Genomic DNA, 25,810 nt, shown 5'->3' with positions numbered 1-25,810 from the left:
ACAAACACTGCCCCTTGGGCAGTGATGGGAATTTGGAATCTGTGATTGGCCTTTGTGAAGAGGGGAAGGGTCAAGAAGCCACTATAAAAGACCCTGAATTTCTGGGGCTAGGGAAAGTAGACTCCAAGAAGGAAGTTGGCTTCAAGAAGAAAGTTGGCTTCAGGAGTCACCTTTAGATCGAAACATCTTTTGACCTGCCTCTTGGAGGGAACTTGGGTGAGTGGATAGTTGGTGTTCCCTTCCTGTCTCCTGAAGAGAGTTTAATTCTAGTTGAAGGTCAAGTATTGACTGAGTCAAGCACTGGAGCAATATTTAGTTAGATAGGCTAATGTCTTCGCTACCCTTTTGTATTTCTCTGCTTTTACTCTTTCCACTTCTTTTGCAAAGAAAAGCTATTAAAGTCATTTTGACTTTGAGCAATAATACTTTGAATCAGCAACCCATCATTTTTTAAACAATTTTCATATATTTTAGTCAAACTGTTAATTTTTAATCCCTACATTTTCAAGGCAGAAGAATGGTAAGGGCTAGACAATGGGGGTTAAGTGACTTGCCCAGGGCCACACAGCTAGGAAGTGTCTGAGGCCAGATTTGAACCCAGAACCTCCTGTCTCTGGCTCTGGCTCTCAATCCACTGAGCCACCCAGCTGTCTGCTATTTTTAAATTTTTTGATGAGTATGGGAAAGAGACCTTGGAATAGTTATTGTGGGAAATTGAGAGAGCCAGCTCTATACACTCAAGAAGCATATAATCTCCTGATGTTGTTTCCACTCCAGGCATGGATTGGAAAAGAGCTTCATGATTAGCATGATAGAGTAGAGCAGTGTTCTTTTTGCTGAAGTTTTAGATTTAAGGAAGAGAAAAACAAGCAGCATTTTCTGTACATTTCTTGATGAAGAAAAGAATAAATATGTAGCTGAATGTGCATGTACATGTGTTAAAAGGCCATTTGTTGTCAGCATTTGAGAGGGATGAGAGGAAATCCACTGGTTTTCCTATAGCTTTCTGAGTGTTGATAAAGCCCTTTTTTCCCCAAATGAAGTTTATTCCAATTTAATACTGTGTTTTTCACATTCCTCCCGCTGGGCTTCTATGAAGGGTTGAGTTTTTGCTTTTGGCACTTGAAATTACCTTAGGATTATTGTGTACTTTGCAATGATGGGAGTTAAATTGGACAGAATTATCTTCCATTATGGAAAACTCCAAACATTCTTCTCCAGATGTGATCCAAAGGAGTCGTAAACAAGTTAAGGCAATTACATGCTCACCTGGAAGTACCTAGTGGACTTTCAGCTTACCTCATTTGTGCAGTCAGAATAGGGCTGAAAATTGGGAACTATGTAACACTGATTCAGCTTTTTTTGGAAAGGGTGAGTGAAACAGTGACAAAACATAGCATTCTGGTGAGTGGGATGACTCATTTAGAGGTTGGTCAAGTGATTTTATGGTCAGAAAAGCCTCTGCCTTACTAGGCTGTCAAAATCCTACTAGGAGCTAGTCTGGTATACTCCAAAGAGCTCATGATAATCAACTTAACGAGAGTTCTCTATTGGATGGACAAGGGCTTTGTAGTGATGACAGGAAAGCCCATGAAAGAGTCATTCCTGGTTCCCTTTTCTCTCACCTACCAGCATTTGGTTTCTTCTTTAGGACTATTAAATCATCAAGACAATTTCATGCTGGGCATGATGTGATTTATATAGGGTTATAATATAGATTTAAATCTGGAAGTCACCTTAGAGGCCATGAAATCCAACTCCTTTATTATATATACATATATATTTATGTTCCTTATATATACTTATATATTCTTTATGTAGTTATGTCATATATATTCTTTATATGTAATATTCTTTAAATATATAGAATTCTTTAAATATATATAACATTCATATATATTCATATATTCTTTATATATAATATTCTTTAACTATATAATATACAAATATATTAATAGTTATATTATACAATGTAATAAGTATATAAAAATTCTTTAAATATATATAAAAACCGAGCTTGTGAAAAATTAAGTAATTTTCCCAGAGTCATTCAGCTAATAAATATTTGAGGTGGGATTTGAACCCAGGTCCTACTGTTTCCAAGTCCAGTGGTCTATTGGTCCATCCCCTCCTTACCCCGCTAATGGACCAATTAAGAAGGATATTTATCAATATAACTATTACCTCTCTGTCTATCTATGCATACTTATTTGTGTATAAATGAGGCAGATCTCTCTATACATATATACATGCACACACACATTTTTCTTGTTGTTTAGTCATATTAGTTATTTTTTATTAGTTATTTCAGTCATATTAGTTATAATTTTTCATGATCCCATTTGGGGTTTTCTTAACAAAGATACTAAAGAGATTCCCCATTTCCTTCTCCATCTTTTTTTTTTAAAGATGAGGAAGCTCATCTTTTAGTTAAGTGACTATACACACACACACACACACACACACACACACACACACACATATACATGGGCAGCTAGGTGGTGAGGTGGATAGAGTGCTGGGTCTGGAGTCAGGAAGACCTGAGTTCAATCTAGCTTCAGACACTAGCTATGTGACCTCAGACAGGTCAATTAACCCCCATTGCCTCAATTTCCTCACCTGTAAATGTGCTGGAGAAGGAAATGTCAAACCACTCCAGGATCTTTGCCAAAAAATACCCAAATGGGGTCATGAAGAATTAGATCTGACTGAAAAATAACTTAATAACAACAAAATTGAATAAACATAGTTGCAAGTGATACAAATGAAATAAAATATATGCTTCTTGTAGCAAATTAATTTTATAATGTAATTATAACTGTTAATTTAATGACTTTACTGACCACTTTGGTTTATCTCAAAAGCACTTATTAAGTACTTACTATGGGCCAGGCACTGTGCTTAGTACTGAGACTGTCAATATATTTTTTGGGTTCTTCCTTGGGCTCCAGTTTCTTTCCTCTCTCTTCCCTTCCATCCTTCCTTTCCTTCAAAGATTCAGTGTAAGCTCTCTCCTCCTTGAGCCTTTTCTGGATTCCCCATCTTTGAACGTGTCCACACTATTACATTGTATTTATTTTGCATATACTTATATACGTTTACATGGTCTTCCTCAGGTGAGTGGAAGCCCATTGAATTCAGGAACATTTTTGTATGTCTATCCCCATGACCCACATTATCTACTATTTGTCGATGCTTAACAAATGCTTGTCGATTATAGTAGTGACAAATAATAATTCAATTAAAGAAATCAAAAACACATAGCCATATCCTTTTCCATTTTTCTTTCATCTCTCAGCTCTCTTGCCTTCTGCCCAGCCCGTAACAGGGCTGACCTCTGTGCCTTTAGTGCCTACCTTAGTTCTAGTTTTCTGCACTCAGTTCAATAGATGTTTGGTGAATTGTTAATTCAATTGATGTTAATTAATGGTTTAATTACCACTAGTTATAAGTGAATAAATACCATCCAAGGAACACAACAGTTGTGCATTGTCTAGGAAGAATTCTCTCCATTGACCACACCTCACTGTGTTCCTTGTTACAGCGTTTGGCACATTTTAATTGTTTAATAAATCTGATTCATTCACGGGGGCTGGAAACCCTCTCCCTAACCCCATTTGGCATGTAGTTTTATATATGATTGTAGCCATGATATTTCTCATATAGAATGATGCTTAAGTACATCCAAGAAAATAGTGGCTAATTAGTCTTAGATGCTGTAAAAAAAAACACACACACACACACAAAACCCCCTCTTTCCAGACATCAGGTAACAGGCTAAGTCCATAGCTGTAACTTCTCTGCATGGTTGTCTCTTAGTTTTTCATGGTTTATTAATGAATCTGCCATATTGCAAACAGTTTTGATATCTCCCATAGTAAGTTAAATCTTCCAGAACATATGTACAAAAAGGTACTTCTGACAGGATTAGACATATTTTCTTTTTTAAAATTTTAAAAAATGCTATTGTTTCCCCAATTACAATGTAAAACAATTTTAATATTTTTTTAAATTTAAGATATCTGAGTACGGGAATATGTTTATTTACCATAGGCTTTTTGTTTATTTCTTTTTTCCTCAGTTATAATTTGGTATTGATTTTTTTTAAAGAAAATGAAAATGCCACAGTTGACACAGATCAGGCTTGAACTGGGGAAGGTTCAATGCTGTCTGCTTCAGAGTATTCTAGGATTATGTTTGTTAATCTGTGCCATGTCTCCTTCCCTCCCATCTCTTCTTTCTCTTTTCATTTTCCTTGGTCCTGCTAAAGTAAGGGGCTCTTAAACTGGGGTCATGGAGACAGAGAAGTTGTATGGGAAAAATAGGTATCTTGATTTTCACTAAACTGTAACTGAAGTTTATTTTTTCCTTTAATTATTTAGAAACATGATTCTGAGAATGGGATTGACAAAGGGGCCATGATATGAAAAAAGATCAAGAATTCCTGGGCTATCGAGTGTGATGCTGATTGGGTATTAGGGTCACAGGTAGGGTGTGGACAGGTAGGTCACAGAAAATTCAGGGAGTGGACAATTGCTGGTTTCCCATTCAATTCATGATTCTTTACGTAGTCAGCATCATGCTAGGTAGATCTGGAAAATCAGCAGAAATTCGAGATGTGTTAATAAAGGACTGGCTTTTTTTTAAAAAGACATGCCAGAATTTATACTTCCAAGATAACAGTGTCCATCAAAGCTACCCTCCTGGAAAGCTGCATGCTATGTGGGCATTGCTTAGATCAAAAGTGTCAAACACACAGCCCATAACATGTGGGGTCTGAACCAGATTAAAATGCAGTTTCTATATGATTTTAATTTATTGGATGGAGTAATTAAAAAAGAAATATACCAACATATGTAGTTTTCTAAGTCAATTGGCCCACAGGGAGCCTTATTTACAATTATTTGAGTTTGACGTTGGCTTAGAATTTCTTTAAACTCCTCTTTTTGAGTTTAATTGGGGTTAGATGATCTCTGAAGTCTAATCCCTTTAGAAGTACACTTACTTATTTAAGCACTAATTTATCCAACAACAGTCTTGGCTTTGAATCCTTTGCAGCTTTTTCCAAAAAAGTGAAATCTAGCATAGTTCCTGGCATATAGTAAGCTAAATGTTAGCTATTACTATTATTATTAAGTTCTTTATAATTATTTATTTTTATATTTATTTTATTATAAGTATTATTATATTTATAAATAAATAGATGTATTTATTATATTTTATTCATAATTATATTAATAATAATAATTATTACTTCTACCTTCAAAACAAAAGACATGCCCCCACGAAGGAATATAGGATTATTGATTTAGAGCTAGAAGAGACTTTAGAGGTTGACTTTGTAGTTAGGTGACCCAATGGATAGAGTGTTGGAGTCAGGAAGATTTGAGTTTGAAAAATGACTTAGACACTTGCTAGTTGTGTGACCCTGGGCAATTCATTTAATGTGTCTGCCTTCATTTCCTCATCCAACTGCCCCATCTGCAAAACACTTTGCAAACCTTAAAATACTACATAAATATTATAATAGTAATAATGATGGTATTATTATCTAACATAATTCCTTCATTTTACAGATGAGGAAACTGAGGGTTAGAAACTGTTCAAAGAGGTGAAGTTGCTTCTTTAGGGGTGCTGCCTGTTTTTTATCCTCTAAGTCCTCTGTTATAGGATCTGCATGGAGAGTTAGTTTTTTTTTTTCCCCCGCTTCCCACATCCACTTCCAGACACTCCCTTTGTCACCATGATGCTTTATCATTTATGCTGTTTGTCTGTCCCACTCTTTCCCAGTCATTAGCCTTGTTCATTTCTGGGTTCCTGATGCCTGTCTCACCATTTTCTATGATACTGACACTTGGCTTTAGGTGTTCTTCTTCATCCCTTTCCATGCCATTATTTTTGGAGATTGTTGTGTCTATGTGGATGACCCAGTTCACATTCTGTCCTCATAATTTCTTGAATTTCTTATCTCCTGTGCCATCATTTTCACTCTATAGCCATTTATCAGGGAAGTCACAGACTAGAATTCAACCTCTTTTAAAATTGGTCCATCTCTGAATGGAATAGAACAGCTCCAGAATCTAAAAATCTTCTTTGACTGTGGTCTTTAAGAAACAAAAATGGATTAACAAGGGGTTTAGGGCAAATCTAGGAATGATAAGGCCATTGCATTAGTGGTTAATAGGAGAAAATTAGCTGTATTGAAGGGAGTGGTGAGGATAGATTTCTGAATTTGGAATCAGGAAGACTTGAGTTAGAATTAGAACCTTCTTGCTGTGTGATCCTGGACAAGTCACTTAATCTCATGATACCTCAATTTTATGAACTATAAAAATGAGGGAGTTAATTTGTTGGTCTCTAAGATCTCTTATAGTCCAAATCAAGGAGCCTTTGGACTTAGAAAATTTACCTAAGCAGTGACAACTCTACCCTCTTTTCTATACTATCCTTTGGGTCTAACCTGAATGTCCCATGATATTGATCCAGGATAGTTATTCCTATGTAAAAGAAAACTCTAAGAAATGGAAAAGCCATTCCTCCTTGTCTTTCCTCCTCTCCTGGAGATCTTCATTTCACTGAGGCATTCCTGCAATATTTAAGTGACAAACTTTCTACCAGTGGGCAAAGCTTTATGTCCTTATTTTACAACACTTTGCTATCCTTTCCATTCTCCTTTCGAAGTATAATTATATCTCCATTTCCTGAGAAAGGTTACTTAACCCTCAGTTCTTATTTTTTTTTCCTTTTGCCATTTTGTTTATTGACATACTTAAAGCCCAAAACAACTGAGTACACCTTAAAAGAGAGATCATTCCTTCTGTGAGACCTTCTTGTAAATTTTTAATGCTTCACGATGCCCCATTTTCAGCCAGAAACAGTCATTAGTTCACTTCAACTAATTAAGACATCAGGCTTGTGATTTTAGTTAAGGAATAAGAGCTCCTGTCAAACATTATTTTCCTGCAATACTTTTAAAAGAATAAAACAGGAAAAATAGGTGGAAAGCCTAGTTTATTTTTAATATTTTCCACCAAATTTCTCACAATGTACTTTTCCATTACAGTGTGAAATGAAACTCAAATGACAGTTTGACAAGGTCTGATATATGTGTTTTAGCAACCTCCCTTTCTGGCTTAAAAGGAGTGATAAGTGGGACCCATTGAGAGTGAGGGGAGTGCTGTGGGGCCATTATTGACATCATTAAATGTGTTTATGACATGCCTGTCAGTTTCTGGCTTCGTGCCCCATGCTGTATAAGCAAGTTAAATTGGTGTTGTGATTTCTGGAGAGCTTACCATCAAAAATGGACCGAAGCAATATGAACAAATAAAAGACCCCTTTATCTAACCCTGCATCCCCACAGGGATGACTTAGGAAGGAACTTGACAAGGTGGAAAAGGGGAGATATTTGTGACATAGGAAAGTGAACGTAGAAGCCTTGTTCTATTAGCTGTAAAGCTCTTCACTCTTGGGCAGTGACTCAACCACAGTGGGGACAAGACATTTTTCAAGTCTTCTCCGAGGCCATCTAGAAGTGGTACATGACTAGACTGCAACATGCTTGCCATCTCAGCCAGCCTAAATGATCTTTACTGGTGACTCAGCCATCAAATCTGACCATCCTAGTTAATCTTGAACATGAAGAGACCTGAGGTGATTGGATGGGGTGTGCCTTGGCCTTAAACATCGATTGTCTACCGCACGGGAAATGAACCGGTCCATTATTTTGAAGTTAGGAAGTGTCCATGGATAAATGCGTGCTGTTGATGAGAAAATTAGAAATCTACCCAAATGATACACTCAAGCTTCAATGATGCAGTTACATTTTCTCAGTTCAAGAAAATGCTTCTGGTTGTTTCCTCCTGTACTATGACCAAGTGACAATGTATATTTAAATATATTTGAAGGGCTCTCATGTGGAAGAAAGATTAGGCTTGCTCTGTTTGGCACCAGTCACTGGAGCTAGGAACAGTGGGTAGAAGCTCAAAGAGATAAATTTAGGCTTGAAAAGGAAATGCTTTCTAATTGTCAGAGCTGTCCAAAAGTAGAACGGGCTGCCTTAGGTGATAGCGAGTTCCTTTTTTGTTAGAGGACTTTGAACAAAGGGTCTACAGGTCTTAGTTTGGGGATGGCATAGAAGATGTTCTTGGTCAGATGTGGGTTGGCCTGAATGGTCTCTGAAATCCTTTTTCGTTTTGATATTCTATAATTATGTAACTCTTACTGTGTCCTTCTTCTATTAGTAGATCTTATTTATATAGTTAAAATCAGATAGTGAATGCCCAAATGAAATGTTAATCGACAAAGTATTTGCTGATCGCCTGCAATGTTACGTTTCATTTTCTTTTGCCAGACCAGAATATGACTTTGAATTCTACTCTGCTTGGTGTGACTGCTTATCTGACCTCATCTCAAAAGGAAAAAAAAATATTGTTCCTTTTTCTTCCCAGGTTTCGTGAATGACTCGGTTAGTAAATGCATCGTGGCTTTGCGCTTGACCGTGGTTGTGAAGGTCAGCACTTGTGTGCCCGTGGACAGCAAGTCACAAGATGTGCAATGTTCTGGAAAGGGAAAATGTACCACTACGCCAGCGGAGGTGAGGAAAGGGGAGCTTTTCTATTTTAAGCAGTGTATATTCATTGCTAAAAATCTGATATGCATTTCTGATTTCATGTGCATCTAGATAATGATTGCATGTATAGATTTAAAAAATGCTTAAATAATGATTATAAAATGCAATCAGAGAGGCATTCAGTGTGTGTTGTGTTGGATACGGTGTTGGACTTGGACTAAAGAAGACTTGTGTTTCAATCATGCTTCTGACATTCTGACATGGCCAAGGAACCATTTTTTTGCTTAACCCCTTGGAACATCAATCAATTGCCTGGCATCTACTAAGTCATAGATGGGTGGTTATCTACATTTATTGAAGAACTATCCCCATCCTGGACATTCTTTACATTGATGAACAATCACAGGCTCCTTATTTACATCCATGAAGTACTGGTGTTTAGGCTAGTCATGCTTTGATGAAAGAGATGGATTTTGTGAGAATGGGTATATGTATTACATATGGCAGCAGGACCAGAAGTCAGGTGAGGGGAAGGAGAAGTCTAGGCTTATGTTCTTCTCTTGAATTTTCTAAATCTTTTGCTGACAAATATAGTGATCACTTCTTTAAATTTTGAGGACCTCTTTTCAGCCTTAAATAATGGTCTGTCCTCCTCTTCCTCTAATAGCTGTGATCCATTTTTGAATGGAAGATGTGGAAGGCTGTGAGAGAGGAATCTTTTATTTGCACACTTTCTCCTTTCTCCTGATTGTTCATGATGAGAGTTCATAGACTCAATAAGTTGGAAAGGTCCATAGAGGCTAGCTAGTCCAGCTTCCCACCCAATGCAGGATTCCTCTCTACTATATTGACAATATGTCATTATCCAGCTTCTGCTTGAAGACATCTTTCCATTTCTAACTGATCTTTCCATTTCTAACAATCTATGAAACTGATATTTTAATATTATATCATAATGTAATATTGCTTCAGATTATTAATATATCAATAAACACATTAATTAATGTTAATCATATTAATTATAATATTTTAATTCAATTTATGCTCCTATTCTTGAAAGGAATAATCGGTAGGGGGCAGAATTTTGCCATGAAATGGACAAGTGGTTCAAGCTGTGGTCTTAAAAGTTTTGTCCAAGTGACAAAAATGAGCACAACTAGAAGCTAGAGCCAGAATTATATTTTTGCCTTGGGGCAGATGAACTGGATGGAGGCCAAAAGCTGAAACTCAAGGATAAGATTTCTTTTCTACCAGATAAACTTGCCTTTTAGATTCTGTCTTACTTCTCAGCCAATTTGGAAGGCTCTCTTCCTTCTCTTTGCAGAAACCTCATTGATCAAAATACCCTGTAGCAAAGGAAAGGATACACAGTGTTTTTCTTTGACTATAGTCTAAAATGGAGAGGAAGAAAAATATCTCCTCCAAGACCTTAGGAAAAGTTGTTCATTTTGGGAAGAGGAAGCTCCATGAAAGTAGAGACAGTTTTCATTTGTGTCTTTGTAGCCCCAGCACCATAGAACAGAGAGCCCAAAGGACATGTGAGCAGGCTGCAATATGGAGAACTTAAATTTTTTATTCTTTTTCATTTTATTTTGAATTAGATATATTTCATACTCATCCCTTCTGCGGTCTTGAGAAGATACTCTGTTAAGTATTGTCATAAATTTTTTTAGTTAATTTTTTTGACATGAAGAACTTTGAAGAACATAGGATCATAGATTTAGAGCTCATCAAATCCTTAGAGGCCATTGAATCCAAACTTTTGATTTTACAGATGAGGAAATCGAGGCTGAGAAAGGATCACACAACTAATAAGAGTCTGAAGCAAGATTTGAACTCAGATCTTACTGACTAAGTCCAACACTCTTATCTACTATGCCACATAGCTACTTAGGATCATAGCATAATAATACATTTAGATATGATGTTCCTCCTGAACCCTTTCATTTTATAGGTGAGGAAACTAAGACGTAGAGAGAGTTCATACAGGTAGAACATAGCAGGACTAGAATTTTAGCTCTGGTTTTCTGCCTCTGAAAATCATACTCTTTCCTCTACACCACCCTGATTCTTTAAGGAGTAAAAGATATCAGGAAAATTTATGGTATAGGGAATAGCTAGGTGGCTCAGTGGATAGCGAGCCAGGTCTAGAGATGGGACGTCCTGGGTTCAGACATGATAATGATTCTAAGATGGAAGGTAAAGGTTTAAAGAAAAATATTCATGATAGGAAGGAAATATGGGTGATCACATGGCAAGGGCACCCTCAGAATTTGAGGAAAAAACATGGAAACCTTCAGTACATTGGATGAACTTTCTGTGACAAACCTCCAGGCTGATGTGGACAAGAGACATGGGACGGATAGGCATGGATGAGTTGGGACTTCTATTGCTGGAAGGAACATGCAAATCTGTGAGATCACAGACCCATATGAGTATCCATACTGTTTAGCCTGGTGTCTGGCACACATAGATGTTCAACAGTTGAGTTAAATTGGATCAGAAACCTCTGGAGACCATGGAAAGATGGGTAGCACTAGGAATAGAAAATTAGTAAATGACAGACCAAATTCAGACTAAAGTCATTCAGTTCAATTTAATGTCCGCTGAGAACATACAACTGGGCTTGTTGTTGGGAAAGCTCAAAGACAATAAATATAGAAGCCATCTAATCGGACCCTCTCCTTTACAGATGAGGAGACTGATGATCAGGGTTTTAAAGGATTTGCCTAAGGTCAAACAAAGACACACAAGTGGAGATGGGAACTTTGATGAGCATCATCAGATTTGAACACAGCTCCATGGTAGCTTTTCTACTGCATTATTCTGAGGTCACAGGATCATAGAAAGAACTAGAAGGGAACCTAGAGATCAATTCATCCTTATTTTTTTTCAATACTAAGTATTGAAGTACCACAGAAGGACTGTAAGGGCTAGGCAGCTGGTGTTAAGTAACTATCCTAAGGTTACACAGCTGTGTATGGATGTGTCTGAGGTCAGATTTGAACCCAGGATATTCCAACTCTTTCTATTTACTGAGTCACCTAGCTTTCCCAATTCCACAAATTTTACCTTCACTTGGCATTAGTTCACACAAATCTTTCCTGTTTTTTTCTGAAATTGGCCTGCTCATCATTCTTATGGTTACAATAGTATTCGATTACAATCATATATCATAACCTGTTCAGCCATTCTCCAACTGAATGACATTCCCTTAAATTTCAAATTCTTTGCCATTACAAAAAGAACCGCAATAATAATTTTCGTACAAGTAGGTCCTTTCCCCATTTTTTTGACCTCTTTGGGATACCAACATGGCACTAGTACTACTGGATTGAAGGATATATGCCACAGTTTTATGGCCCTCTGAATGTGGTTCCAAATTGTTCACCAGAATGATTATATCAGTGTATGTTGTCCTGGATCCCCTCCAACACTTATCATTTTCCTTTTTGATCATATTAGCCAGTCTAATAGGTGTGAGGTATTATCTGAGTTGTTTTAATTTTAATTTTTCTAATCAATAGTGATTTTGGAGCATTTTTATATGACTATTAGATTTAATTTCTTCATCTGAAAATACCTATTCATAATCCTTTGACCATTTATAAACTGGGAAATGACATTTTTATAAATGAGGCCTTTAAACAAGGACCTTCTTAATTGCTAAATTTACTGACCTTTTCAGTCTTCATACTCTTACTCGTCTTTGGTCTTTGGCACTACTGACCATTACCACATATTGGATAATTTCTTTCCCCTTGGCTTCAGAGACACAATATTCCCAATTGCTCCTTCTATGTCCCCATCATTGGTTCTTTGTCCTCTCCCGGTCCTTTTAGGTGAGTATTCCTTGAGAGTCTCTCCTTGGTTTTTTGCCCTTTTCTCTCCACATTCTCTTCTTTGGCAAATCTCATTTACTTTCATGACTTTTAACTACCATCGCTATGCTAATGATTCCCAAACCTTTATTCTTAGTCTTGACCTCTCATCTGACTTCTCTGGATCTGAATTCTCAACTGTTTAAAGGACATCTCCACCTGGCTATCCTATAACGTACAATGGCAAGAACAATGGTCCTTGAGCCTAAGGACCTGGGTTTGTGACCCACCTTTGATACTGCCTATGGACAAGAGACTAAAACAAGAAGATTGGAGTAGAGGAAATCTAAGGTCCCTTCATGCTCCAAATCTATGATACTGTGATCTAACATCTCAAATTGAGCTTATTTTCCTTCCTAAAGCTACTTATACTATCAATATTTGTCTGTGGCATTGCCTTCCATGTTGCCTCCCATGTTCATTACCTTGAGATCTTTTGGACTGTTTCTTCTTCGCCTCTTGTTTTGAATAAATTACCAGGGGGCAAATCAAAACATCATATAGAATGCTAGATTTGGGTCACTGTACCTGGTTTTGAATTTCACTATAGTGGGGGCAGTTAGTAGCTACATAAACTTCATTTTCTTCATCTTTTAAGTGGGGATAAGGATAATTACACTCTGTACCTCACAGAGTTGGTAGGAGGAAATTGCTTTGTAAATCTTTTGGTACTAGGTAAATGTCAGACTACTGATGCTTCCTTGGCAGCTTTTTTGAAGTTTATCTCTTTGTATTTCTGCTGCCCTTCTCCTCTTTTACAGATCCTCATTATCTGCTACTAGGGCAATTTTAGGAGTCTATCTATAGGTGTCTGTCTTTATTCCCCCAATCCAAAATAATACAGTGCCAAAATAATCTTTCTTGTATAGAGATTAGGGCATGTCTCTTCTCAAAAATTTTCAATAGCTCCCTATTATCAAATAAAGTTCCAGTTTTTCTGTATGATATTCAAAGTCATCTACAATTTGGCATCATTGTCCTTTTTTTTTTTCATCACTGTCCTTTTTCTGGCTTATCTCCTATGGCTCCCCTCAAGGTAGTTTACTTACTGGTGAAAATGAATGACCCTTTATCTCTGCATTGAGTGCAGAATTCTTTAGTCTCTGCTCCTTTGCTTACATTATTCTTTTTGGAAGATCTTCTTCCCCAATTTTTGCCTGTTGAAATGCTCTTAATCTTTGAAAAGGAAATCACAATGCTAGGTCCTTCGAAAGAACTCTTCTGTTCTTATAATTCAATGTTTATAAATTTGAAATGCAATTTTTACATGATATTGTATAAATTATTCACAGATGTTTTATTATTCTCATATTAGGCCATAAGCTTCTTGAGGGTAGAGACTTTATATTTAAATAGTTTGCATTCTCTAATACAATGTTTTCTACATATGAGCCATTTGATATGCATTTATTGCATTCTTTGTATTAAGTCTTCTCTCAAAGTAAAACAGTCATGAGTTTTTAGAATATGCCCTTATTTAGTAATATCATATACTTTAGTTCACTAAGTGGAACTGTTTCTTTCATGTAAAATTCTGTTAGGGTAGATGACACTTAATACTTAAAAGTAGGGATCTTTTTTTTTTGTTATTGTTCAACATTTACATTTTTTAATAGAACATTACTTGGAAGCTTCTCACAAGGTGAGCATTTGAAACTTTTTCCTTCTTTAGAAAAAAAATTCCTTCTTCCCCCCTGTCCCCCACTATAATTCAAACCTTCCTATTCATGGTCAAAGTCTTACTTACTAATTGCTGTGAAGACCTCTTCTCTTCACTTCGCCAAGGTAAGTTACATAAACCATAAACCACATGATTAGGTGTTTTCCTAAGGATAGGATAATTTCCATCCTCTTTGATTCTGCTGGACTGTTTTTTTCCCCAATCCTCTGTTTTATTCTTTGTTATGGGGATATTTCTGTGTATTAGGGTGGGGTGAGGGAGCAGGATATAAAAACAAATGCTATCAATAAAAAGTTAGTGTTTTGAAGTCCTTAGTTGGTAGAGTTATTTTGCTTAAATATGTACCCTAATTAGTCAAACAAACGTTCCTGACTCCTGGTTTGCCAATGATTTTTTTCTAGCCCCAAGATTATGGTCATGAGATAACAGAGGAAGTTTGACTCATCAGTGTACTACCAGATTAGTCATCCAGAAGTCCTTATGGAAAACCAGCTGTCTAATATTTGAGCAATACCTGGTGAATATTAGAGTGCAGAAGATGACTGATGAATTTGGTTATTGAAAATAATGGATTAGAAACATTTTCTTCTCTAAGCCATTATTATGCCAATCTGACATATATTGTGGATCCAGGAAAATGTAATAGTCACTTAAGAAACTTTAATATCATTACCAACTCTTTCTTAGTTGTCAAAAAGAAATGGACCAGAATAATTTGAGAAATTGGAGCTCTCTTCTCTGCCATCCACTTTTTTGACCATTTTGTTCATTTGAAATAATCAGTAGTCTGCTTTTTTTTAATAGTACTACATTGATGGGCTGTAATAGAGGTAATATTTCACTCTTTGGAAAATATATTTCAGAAATAAGATCTCAGGATATAATTAGAAGAAATTGAAGAGATCTTCATTAAAATGTAATCCCATTGTAAAAAGGTAATTTTCAGATCTTACAAAGGTACTCTGACACAATATGGTTGTAAGAAGTTAGACTAAAGGGTGGCAGAAAGAGTCCATCCAGAAATAAAAAAAATATTTTTTATATCTCTCAGAGGCAGTATAGTAAAATGGATAGAGAGCCAGTCTTGAAGTCAAGAAGACCTTAATTCAATCAATCCCTGTCTTTCATCCATGCTATCTTTCTCACTCTAGGAAAGTAAAACTCTTGGCACCCTAATTGACTATCTCGTAAGATGATGTTAGAGACCAGTTGCCAGTTTATCTAAGTGAAAGAGGTTTCTACATTGGGAGTTCCCTATGCTGATGAAATCATAGGTCTGTATCCAACAAAATGCCAAAAAAATACCAAAAAAAAGAGAGAAGGCAGTTAGTAATTAATGCCTTGCCTTCTTCTTAGAAGTCTTTAGAAATCAATGCAGTTCTAATTATTTTGGGTCTAGATTCCCAGCCTCTGTTAGAGTGGCTAAAAGAGGAACCTTCAGCTGATAAGGGGGGGGGGGTAGAGTCAAGATGGCCTCTTAGAAGCAGCAAAAGTCCAGACCTCTGTGAAAACCTTTCCTCACCTATAAAAGACAAAGGACTTCGAGGGGACAGACAAGCAAATCTAATAACAGGACAGAGTTGGGGGACCCTCCTGCTCAATTCAACTTAAAAGGTGGGCAGAGAAGGCTGAATTCTTGAGTTTAAGGAAAAGGAAGAAGGAAGGTCCTAGGATTCCTCCCTCACCTACTGTACTGAGTCTCTGGTGGTCTAGGTGAGGGCCCCAGAGGGAATGCCTTGCTGCTACAGCTGTGCCAGGCTCAGTGCTCTGACCACAGCCAGCAGGGAGGGCAGTCTAGTCTCAGCCACTATTCTCAATCTTGGTCTTCTGCTTCTCAAGATTTTGGCCTCAAGGCACATCTAGCTCCAGAGATCAGCTTAATCTAGTCTATCAATAGGGTGGATAAGAAGCCTTCAGAGGGCAGGAAAGCTCAATCTTCAACACCCTTTCTCCACCAACTGCACTGAGGGCCACTGTAAGAATCCTGCTGACTCAGATCCCAGGGTGAAGGTTGCAGTCCTGACAGAATACTTTGATAACAGGGTGGGAAACACTGTTCTCTTCAGCCATACCTTCACCTACACCAGGGGTCAGCAACGTATGGCTCTACCTCCCGACCGGCCAGTCTGTGCAGAGCCCCAGGATGTGCCCCAGGGGGCCCTTCAGCCCCTGCCCCATATTCCAGTGCCTTCCGCCTCCATCCTCCTCCTTCCGCAGGTGTTTATGGCTCTCACGGCCAAAATGGTTGTGGATCGTTGACCTACACCTTTAGCTTTTGCTGCCAGCTAGGGAAGATCTGATCTCAGGGCTAATTAATACTCCATCAGCCTAATCTAGTCAATCAGCAGAGGAGAGAAGAAGCCAGGACAGAATATCCCCAAACCACAGATCCAGCAAATAATGAGAGGAGCAAGATTACAGACAATGACAGGGGGGAAAGAAGGAAAAAATATGAGTAAACAGAAAAAGAAAAAAACAAGTTGCAATCAACCATTTCTATCCAGGTAATGAACAAAGAGCAAATGGAACAGAAGAGGATCAAGGAACACCAAGAAAAAATGCAGAAATTCCAGCAAATTGGACCTGGGATTTGGAAGAACTCAAAACACAATTCAAAAAACAATTAAGAGAGGCTGAAGACAATTGGTAAAAGAACTTAAAAGAAAAATAAGTCATCCAGAAAAACAGAGACACATGAATTAAAACAAGAAAGTAGTGTCTTGAAAGCCAGAATTGACCAGCTTGAAAATGAGGCGAAGAAAGTTAAAGATGACCTACAAAGAAAATTAACCAGAAGGAGAAGAATGACCAAAAAGCCAGGGATGAAATTCAGTCTTTAAAAATTATTATCCAACAACTAGAAGCAAATGACTTCACAAGGAAGCAAGAGTCTATAAAACAAAATCAAAAGAATGAAAAAATTGAGGAAAATATGAAACACCTCATTGATAAAACTACAGACCTGGAAAACAGATCTAGAAGAAACAATTTAAGAATTATTGGACTACCAGAAAGTCATGACAAAAGAAAAAGCCTGGACATCATTCTACAGGAAATTATCCAAGAAAACTGCCTCAACATTCTTGGACAAGAGGGAAAACTGGAGACTGAAAGAATCCACAGATCACCTCCTTCATTTAATCCCCAACTGACAACACCCAGGAATGTTATAGCCAAATTCAAGAACTACCAGACCAAGGAAAAGATACTATATAAGCTGCTAAGAAGAAATCATTCAGATATCATGGAACCACAATAAGGATAACACAGAACCTGGTTGCATTCACACTGAAGGATCAGAAGGCATGGAATATGATATTCTAGAAAGCAAGGGAACTGAGTCTACAACCAAGAATCAGCTATCCAGTATAATTTACTATATTCTTGCAGGGGAAATATGGTCATTTAATAAAATAGAAGACTTCGAAGAATTCATAAAGAAAAGACCTGAGTTAAACAGAAAATTTGATGCCCCAACATAGAACTCAAGAGAATAACCAAAAGGTAATTAAGAAAGGGAGAAAAAACAAACAAAACTTTTTTAAGGGACCCAATAAGTTGAAATGATTTTATTCCTATAAGAAAAGATTGAGATTGGTACCTCTTAAAAATTGTTATTATCATCAGGGTAGCTAGAAGAAGTATACTTAGAGAGAAAGTGATAAATTGTATAGGATGAAATGTCAAAAAAACTATATATAAACTAGGGGTAAAAAAGAGGATATACTAAGAGAAATGGGAAAAGAAATAAAATGGGGTAATTTTATATTTCATAAAGAAGCACATGGGGGAAGGGGGGAGGAGATCAATACAATGGAAAGGTGAAAGAGGTTGGAGACAGTCTCCAAGAAAATTTTAATCATTACAGTGGGAAGGGTCAGAAAGTTTCAAAAGGAAGGAAAACCTCCAGCTCCAAATCCACTCATCATCACCTTCATCAACAACACCATCAAGAATATCAACAACAACAACATGAACAACACCAACGTCAACAACATGAGCAACACCAATGTCAACAACATCATCATCAACATAAACAACACCAACATCAGCAGCAACACCAATATCAGCAATACCAACACCAACATCAGCAGCAACACAAACATCAGCAACACCAACACCAATATCAACAACATCATCAACAATATCAGCAACAACAACACCAACATCAGCAACAACATCAACAACAACATCAATTATATCAGCAACAACAACACCAACATCAACAACATCAACAATATCAACAACACCAGCAACAACAACACCATCAACAACAACATCAGCAACAACTCCAACATCATCAATATAAACAACAACACCAACAATATCATGAAGATAAACAATATCAACAACAACATCATGAAGGTAAACAACATCATCAACAACATCATGAAGATAAACAACATCAACACCACCAAAGCCAACATCATCAGCAACAACAACAGCAACATCAACAACATCATCAACACCAACGTCACCAACACCAACATCACCATCAACACCATCATCAACATAGTCAGCATCATCATCAACACCATCATCAACATAGTCAGCATCATCATCAACACCATCATCAACATCATCTTCAACAACATCCTAAAAAGCATCAGCATCATCAAAGTATTCAATACTTACATCATCGACGTCCTCAACAAGATCAGCTACATCATCAAAGTATTCAACACTTACATCATCAACGTCCTCAACATCAGCTACATCATCAAAGTATTCAACATTTACATCATCAACGTCCTCGACGACATCAGCTACATCATCAAAGTCATCAACATCTACATCATCAACGACATCATCAACATCATCAATGTCATCCACATCGACATCTTCATCAACAACGTCATCAGCAACGCCATCAACGTCATTAGTGTTAACATCAGCAGCAGCAGCATCATAAACCTTATCCTCATCAACAACATCATCAACATTAGCATCATCATCAACAACAACAACATTATCATCATCAACAACATCACCAATAACATCATCATTAACATCATCATCAACAACAACTACATCAACAACAACATCATCAACATCAACATCTATCCATCTTTTCCTGGCCTAGGAAAGATTTTTGCTGGGTGGCCTAACCTAACAGCATACTATGCAGAGTACTGAATGAGAGGCAAAAGACCTAAACTCTAGGCTTGAGTGCCACTATGTGTCCTTTGAGGGTAAAAAGAAAGCCTTCTTTTTCCTGGACTCAGTTTCCTCATTTATGGATGAGTGAAGCTTACCTGGACTCTGCATTAAGTTAATTGGTTAAATCATAGAATAAATCAGGTGTAAACAAGAAAAAAAGATTATTCAATTATAAAAATGAATGATATGGAAAAATAAAAGAGGAACTTTCCATTTGAAGCAGTTAACATGGCCAAAGTTAGTGGAGACTAGATAAGAGATTATATTTACTAGAGATTATATTTAGTAAAGCAGTCCTTGAGGGGAGTCTTTTTAGGGAAATAGTTCTGCTAAATAAGTGGATGCCACATTGACAGAACACAAAAACTTTGAGACAGAACACATACACTATGTGGACAGCAAAGAATGGGAATTTGAAATCATGATAAGAATTTATTATGGCTGAAATGAAAGTGGTAGAGCTATTAAAGACAATTAAACCATCATTAAAATTAAGGCACTAGGGTTAGAGGCAAAGACAAAATAGCCTGGGGGGGCAGGTAAGAGAGGAAGGATACAACATGTACACAGTAAAGTGCAAAGGGTCCTAAAAGGCTCAATTAATCTATTAAAGCTTGACTGCACTAAATCTTTTGGAACTAATTCTTTTCTTTAACACAAGATTCAGTGAAGTAAATAAGTGATCAGACAATATATTGTTCTAGGCATATTATGGTTGGGAGAGAAAGCTAAGAACTTGGGGCATTGGGATGGGTTGTATTTTCCAGAAAAGGGAAGAAAATTTGTGTGAATACTTTTTAGTAATAGAGTCTTGTGAGAGGAACAGTAAAGAGATTGGTGTCACTGGATTTTAAAGCATATGGGTACTAGACAGAACCAAAACTTTGAGAAATATCCATGCTTAGGGGATAGAAAATACATGATCAACTTGCCATGGAGACTGAGAAGGTGTTGTTAGACAAGTAGGAGGAGAATCAGGAGAGAGCAATGCTACGGAAACCAAATTAGGAGAGGATATTTAGGGGGTCAATATTGTCCAGAACTTACAAAAAATTGCGGAGGATGATCAGAAAAATCTATTAGATATATTCACTGAGGTCATTGATCACCCTTCAGAGAACAGTTTCATAAGATTTGTGGGATCAGAAATGGGATTACAAGTAGTTAAAGAGCATATGGGTAGTGAGGAAGTGATGCCAGTAAACATAGAATATTCATATTAGATTGTTACTAGTAAAAAGGAGAGATAGAATAAAAGATGGAGGAGGTAGTATGGGCAAAGAAAGGTTTTTAAAGAATGGAAAGATAACAGCATAGAGAGAAGGAAAATTTGATGAGGGTAAGCTCTGGATAAGATAGATAAGAATGCCATGGGGGAGGGGGGGAGGAATGAGCACAAAGATGATACTTATTAAGAAAAAAAGCCACTGTATCATCTTAGATTGGTGGGGAGGGAAGGGAGGATGATAGGTAAAAAAAATTGAATGTATTTTGGTGTAGACTAGAGAAGATGAAGGAAATGTATGATAGGTCCCTTTTTGCAGCTAAGTTAGTAGAAAAATAATTCATGGGGGATCTTGAGGGAAGCATTTGGAGTTCAAGAAAAGCAAGATTTGGAATAGCTACTGATAGCATTAAGAAGTTGGAATCCAGTTGTGGTTATTTATTATGAATTTGTAGTGAACCTTTGTGTTGGGGGATGTGGGAGGAATGAAAGTGCTGTAGAGAAGAGGTGAGTAGATGAGGGAAGAAATGAGATGTCTTTAAGAGAGAGGCAGATTTCTAGGAGCACTGATACATAGGGGAGGAAGTAGAGAAAAGAAGAGGAGAGAGAGTTTATCACTGTTCGGTTTCTGAGGGGAGGGGTTCCAGAGGGCATAGTTGAGAGGAAGTACAGAAGATATTGTTGTATCTTTTTCATCTTGACAGGTAGTGTCTCCACATAACAAAGGGCTTTTTGACTCAGTGGCTAGTGTTTCTACATAATAAAGATGAGGGTAATAGGAAGTAGGAATTTATTAACCATAAGTTAAGAAAAGCACAGATTAGAGAACCTTGTACATGAGATTGGCTTTAGTTTTCTAATTGTAAATATGGTGTGAAAGTGTCATTGACTGTGGTATCTCTTGGAGAATTCCCTAAGGATGAGAATTAGGAAGAGAAGTACTGGTTTCATGGTGGTTGAGAAGGTTGTATAAGGGAGAGATATTTTGAAATAATATTGTTGTACAAGGAGTTAACAGTCTAAGAGAGGGCATATGAGATGTATATAATTCCTATATTCTTTTAAAAAAAAGTTATATTGACACGATTTATAGTTTTAAAAGAGATAGTGTGATATAGAGGAGTGCATAAATCATTGTATCTAGGAGAAAAAGAAAAACCGTTAAGTAAAAGGGGAAATCTTAACATCAAATACCTCTGATAAAAGTCTAATATCTAAGACCTGTAGAGAATTGATAGTATAAGATAAAAGGTTAAAGAATATGAATAGTTCTGAAAAAAGTTATGCAAACTATCAACCACCAGTGGGGGAAATATGGCAAATAACTGATGAGAAGAGAAATACAAATTTAAAACAATGTTAAGGTTTTTACTGGACTTGGATGACTTTAGGAGACAGAATGAGACTGAAGACTTTGTACAACTCTGCCTCACTTAAAAGTCAAGGCATTACCTCACAATGTCATTGATCCTCTGAAAATAAAAGACAAACAAACAACAAAACAACAACTTCTATCCTTGGGTTCTTCATATTTGTCATTCCTGACAGCACAATGATATTCCTTTAACTTTATTTACAACACTTTATTCAGTCATCCCTCAAAGTATGGATACCTAATTTGTTTCTGATTTTTATTTTTTTTTCATCAAAGAAAGTGTTGCTACAAGTATCTGGGTATTTTGTCTTTCTTTTTGACTTCTTTAGTAAAGGAAATGCATCTTCAAAGGATGGGAACTTTAGTGACTTTTTCATCTTCTAAATAGTTTTCTAGAATGATCAGACCAATAGTTCATGTCCCATTCAGTAGTGTGCTTGTCTTCCCAAAGTACTTCTAATTTTGAAAATTTCCATTAGAATTTTTTCTCATTTTTTCTGGGTATGACATGAAACCTCCACATTTTTCAAATTGTATTCCTCTTATCAGTGATTTACCACATTTCCCCCCAATGGTGGTTGATAGTTTACATATTTTTTTCAAAACTGTTCAAATTCTTTGACTATTCACCTTTTGGGAAATAGCTTTTGGTCTTATGGTTGTGTTAAGTCTCAATTTGTCTTGGATATTGAATTTTTATTGGAAGTTTTTGATGGAAAGATTCTTCCTCTCTACTTAATAATTTTTCTTTTTGCCATATATATGTTGATTTATGCATTCCTTCATTTATACTATACTACTTCCTAGAACGGTATTTAATAATACCATTATTATTATTATACCATTAGCTATACAATTTAGTATGCAAATGAAAAAATGCAGTATTTATTATACTATTGTGTTGTGATCAAAGACGGATTTAGGGAAGGCATGATTGCTATCTGCAAGGTCTATTACACAGACCAGGAATTATATTATACTGATCATCTGCAGAAGGTTACACTAGGAGCTATGGATGCAAGTTTCAGAGAAGCAAATTTAGGCTTGATGAAAGGAAAACTTAACCATAGAGTTGTACAAAACAGAATATGCAGCCTCGAGATGTAGTGAATTCCCCTTCACAAATAGCAGAGGGTAGAATGAACCCTTGTTGGATCTGTTGTGGAGGGAGGGCATCCTTGTTCAGGAATGAACTGGATTACACGGTAGCCTCTTGAGGTCCTGTTTAATTCTGATGTAATTAATTCTGTGATGTAAGGTAGAATATGAAAGAGATAGAGGAAACATCTATACCCAGTGCTCCAGGAAATTTGAAGATAGAGAAATCCTTTTCATCAGATAGGAAGGGAGAGTATCAGAGGAGGTTATAGGAGGAGGTAGCACTGAAGGAAGACTCTTTCAACATATGTTATTTGAGGAAGGAAGGGACATTTCAGGCATGAGAGCAGATGTGTCTATTTTTTGGTAGCAAGATGGTGAAGGAAGAGATTTTGCTTGCTCAGCTTGCTCATTCAAGAGGAAATCTGCAACATATGAAAGTGAATACAATACAACTTGTCTAATAAAGTATCTGACTAAGATAGCGCCATATTTTATCATATGCATTAAGAAATACATGGAATGGGGATATTAACATCCATGATCACATTTCATTAAAAGTTAACTTTCTTGGTAGCTAATAGTCTTCTGCATGTGAAAGGTACTATGAATACTGAACTTAGACAAAATAATGACTGACTTTTTTTGCATTGAGTAGCTATACTGCCATTTACAGATTAAAAAATAAACCCCTTTCCAATTGGACCAAGTTGAGTTTGAATTATGACATAATTTGCGATATAAGTTTTGAAAATTAAAGGTTTTCTTATATATTGTAGAAATCATTTGGAAGAATGATCATAATTCTGCCCTACTTAAGATGTGTCACAACATATTTTATCCACTTATAATAAAATTTTTAAAAGAGCAATTGCTATGTAATTGTTTTATGATCCATCTTGTCTGTGCATCTCTCATTACCGTTATTCAGAGAACCAAAATGCAGTTTCACAAGTTAAGCCATTATTGTTTATAGTTAATGACTATCTAAAGCTGACAAGTTAGTACAAAGAATTACATCATGTCTACATACTAGTCTCCTTCTCTTCTCCCATCCCAAACACCAGACTACTTAGAAAATGTGACCTAAAGATGGCAGGCCACTGCCTGGGTGGTTTCTCTATGGGTTTTTTTGACCATTTGATGAAATAAAAACAAGGTACCAGATTAAAATGCTTTAGAAACATTGCACTGTAGAGACGATATTCGTTCTGACCTTTCAAAGCACATTTATGATTCAGGAGATTTTGTTAAAATGAAATTACTTTGGAATGAATTCTACTTGAGGACCAAAGTAGCTGTGTGCCCCTAATTCCTACAGAGAGTAGTTTGTTCAAAGGACATTATTGTTGTAAATCTGTCAAAAGAGAAGACACAATCATTTTTCATGATTCTACAAATTGTAGACTAGCAATCATAAAAAATGTTTAAACTTACATATATAACTCTTGAATACAGGAACATTGCTCTGACCAGACTTTTACCCCATGGAGAATAAAAATGTCATCTTTGGGTTTTATGTTCTCTTCCATCCTTTCTTCCCCCATGGGGAAAAACAAACCCAAATTACTTTTTATTATGTCTCTTAGTCTGTAAAACAGCAAACTCATTCTGAACCGTGAATGATACACTTTAATGATTTTCCCTAAGACAGGTGCATGCTTAAATGAGAGATGCATTTTTGTTTCTTTTGCTTATAGGAGGTGAGATCTGTACTAACATTCAGCTCAATTCAACCAATATTCCTTCGGTGCTGCCTATATGAAAGGACCTGTGGTAGTCACTTGGGTCACAAAATGGAAAATGCCACAGACTCTGGACCTCAGCATTCTTATGTTCAAATGATGGAGTGTGTATGGGGGGTACAGGTGGGTGGGGTGAAGTGACAAAAATATGTGGTACAATATGGAAAGGACCAAAGAAAAATCCAGACAGCATGCCATAAAGGAGTCAGTAAGACCACTAGTTGGGTGGGTCATCTTGTTCAAGTCCAGGTCTAAATCCGGATGACCTCTGCGGTCCCTTGACTCTTAGATTCTGTTGCTTCCTAAAAGAGAGATAAGGGAAGACATTGTAGAAGATATATATATATATATATATATATATATATATATATATATATACATATATATATTTCCAAGCTAGAAGTAGGGGAAAGGATTTTCAGTAGAAAATATGTGAAAGTCTTGGGAATTTGTGAAAACAAGAAAAAGCAGGGTATGATTAGACATGGTAGGACAAGACTTTCCTGGAAAATAAAGAAATAAAGTACTTGAAAGGGTAGTAGTTTGAAATAAGGCTTATAGTGGTAGGTTGGCATCATATTGTGGAGAATTTTGAATTCTAGGCTAAATAGATCTTATTCTTTAGGCAATATGGAGCAACTGATAGAGTTTGAGTAGGGAAGTGATGTCAGACTTTGGAAGTTATTATGAAAGTTAACTGGAAGGTTTGGAGAAAGGAGAAACTAGCGACAAAGAAGCCAAGTAGGAGATTATTCTAGTAATCCTGGTAAGTGGTGGTGAGGGCTTGACCTGGGATAGTAGAATAGTCTTGGCATAAATGGAGAAAGGAGGAAAGATGAGAGAGATGTTGGGAAGCAGCTGGAAATGGGAAGATGAGGGGAGAGAAGTAGGAGGAGAGAGGAACCACCAAATATGTCACTAAGGTATTGAGCATGAGAAAATGGTGGTTCCTTCCATAGATATAGGGAAATGAAATATGGCTCAACATTTTAAAATAATATGACATAAAAATTATTGTATTTGAAAATCTCAGTTCTGGGAGAAACAGAGCAGACTTCATAATTCAATCTTGC

The 25,810-nt window shown here is 36.6% G+C and overlaps 1 protein-coding gene across 1 annotated transcript in view; it reads left to right on the top strand.

Moving 5' to 3' along the window:
- The window catches only part of DNER (delta/notch like EGF repeat containing), a 226,749-nt gene that overhangs the window by 44,874 nt on the left and 156,065 nt on the right, over positions 1-25,810 (top strand). The window contains exon 5 of the mRNA XM_044669452.1: positions 8,451-8,596. Within this exon, the coding sequence (XP_044525387.1) occupies positions 8,451-8,596 (146 nt within the window). The remainder of the gene's footprint in view (positions 1-8,450; positions 8,597-25,810) is intronic.

This window comes from Gracilinanus agilis, chromosome 3 (assembly GCF_016433145.1).
Source record: "Gracilinanus agilis isolate LMUSP501 chromosome 3, AgileGrace, whole genome shotgun sequence".
In the NCBI taxonomy this organism is placed as follows: Eukaryota; Metazoa; Chordata; class Mammalia; order Didelphimorphia; family Didelphidae; genus Gracilinanus; species Gracilinanus agilis.
This window is presented reverse-complemented; position numbering and strand designations above follow the sequence as displayed.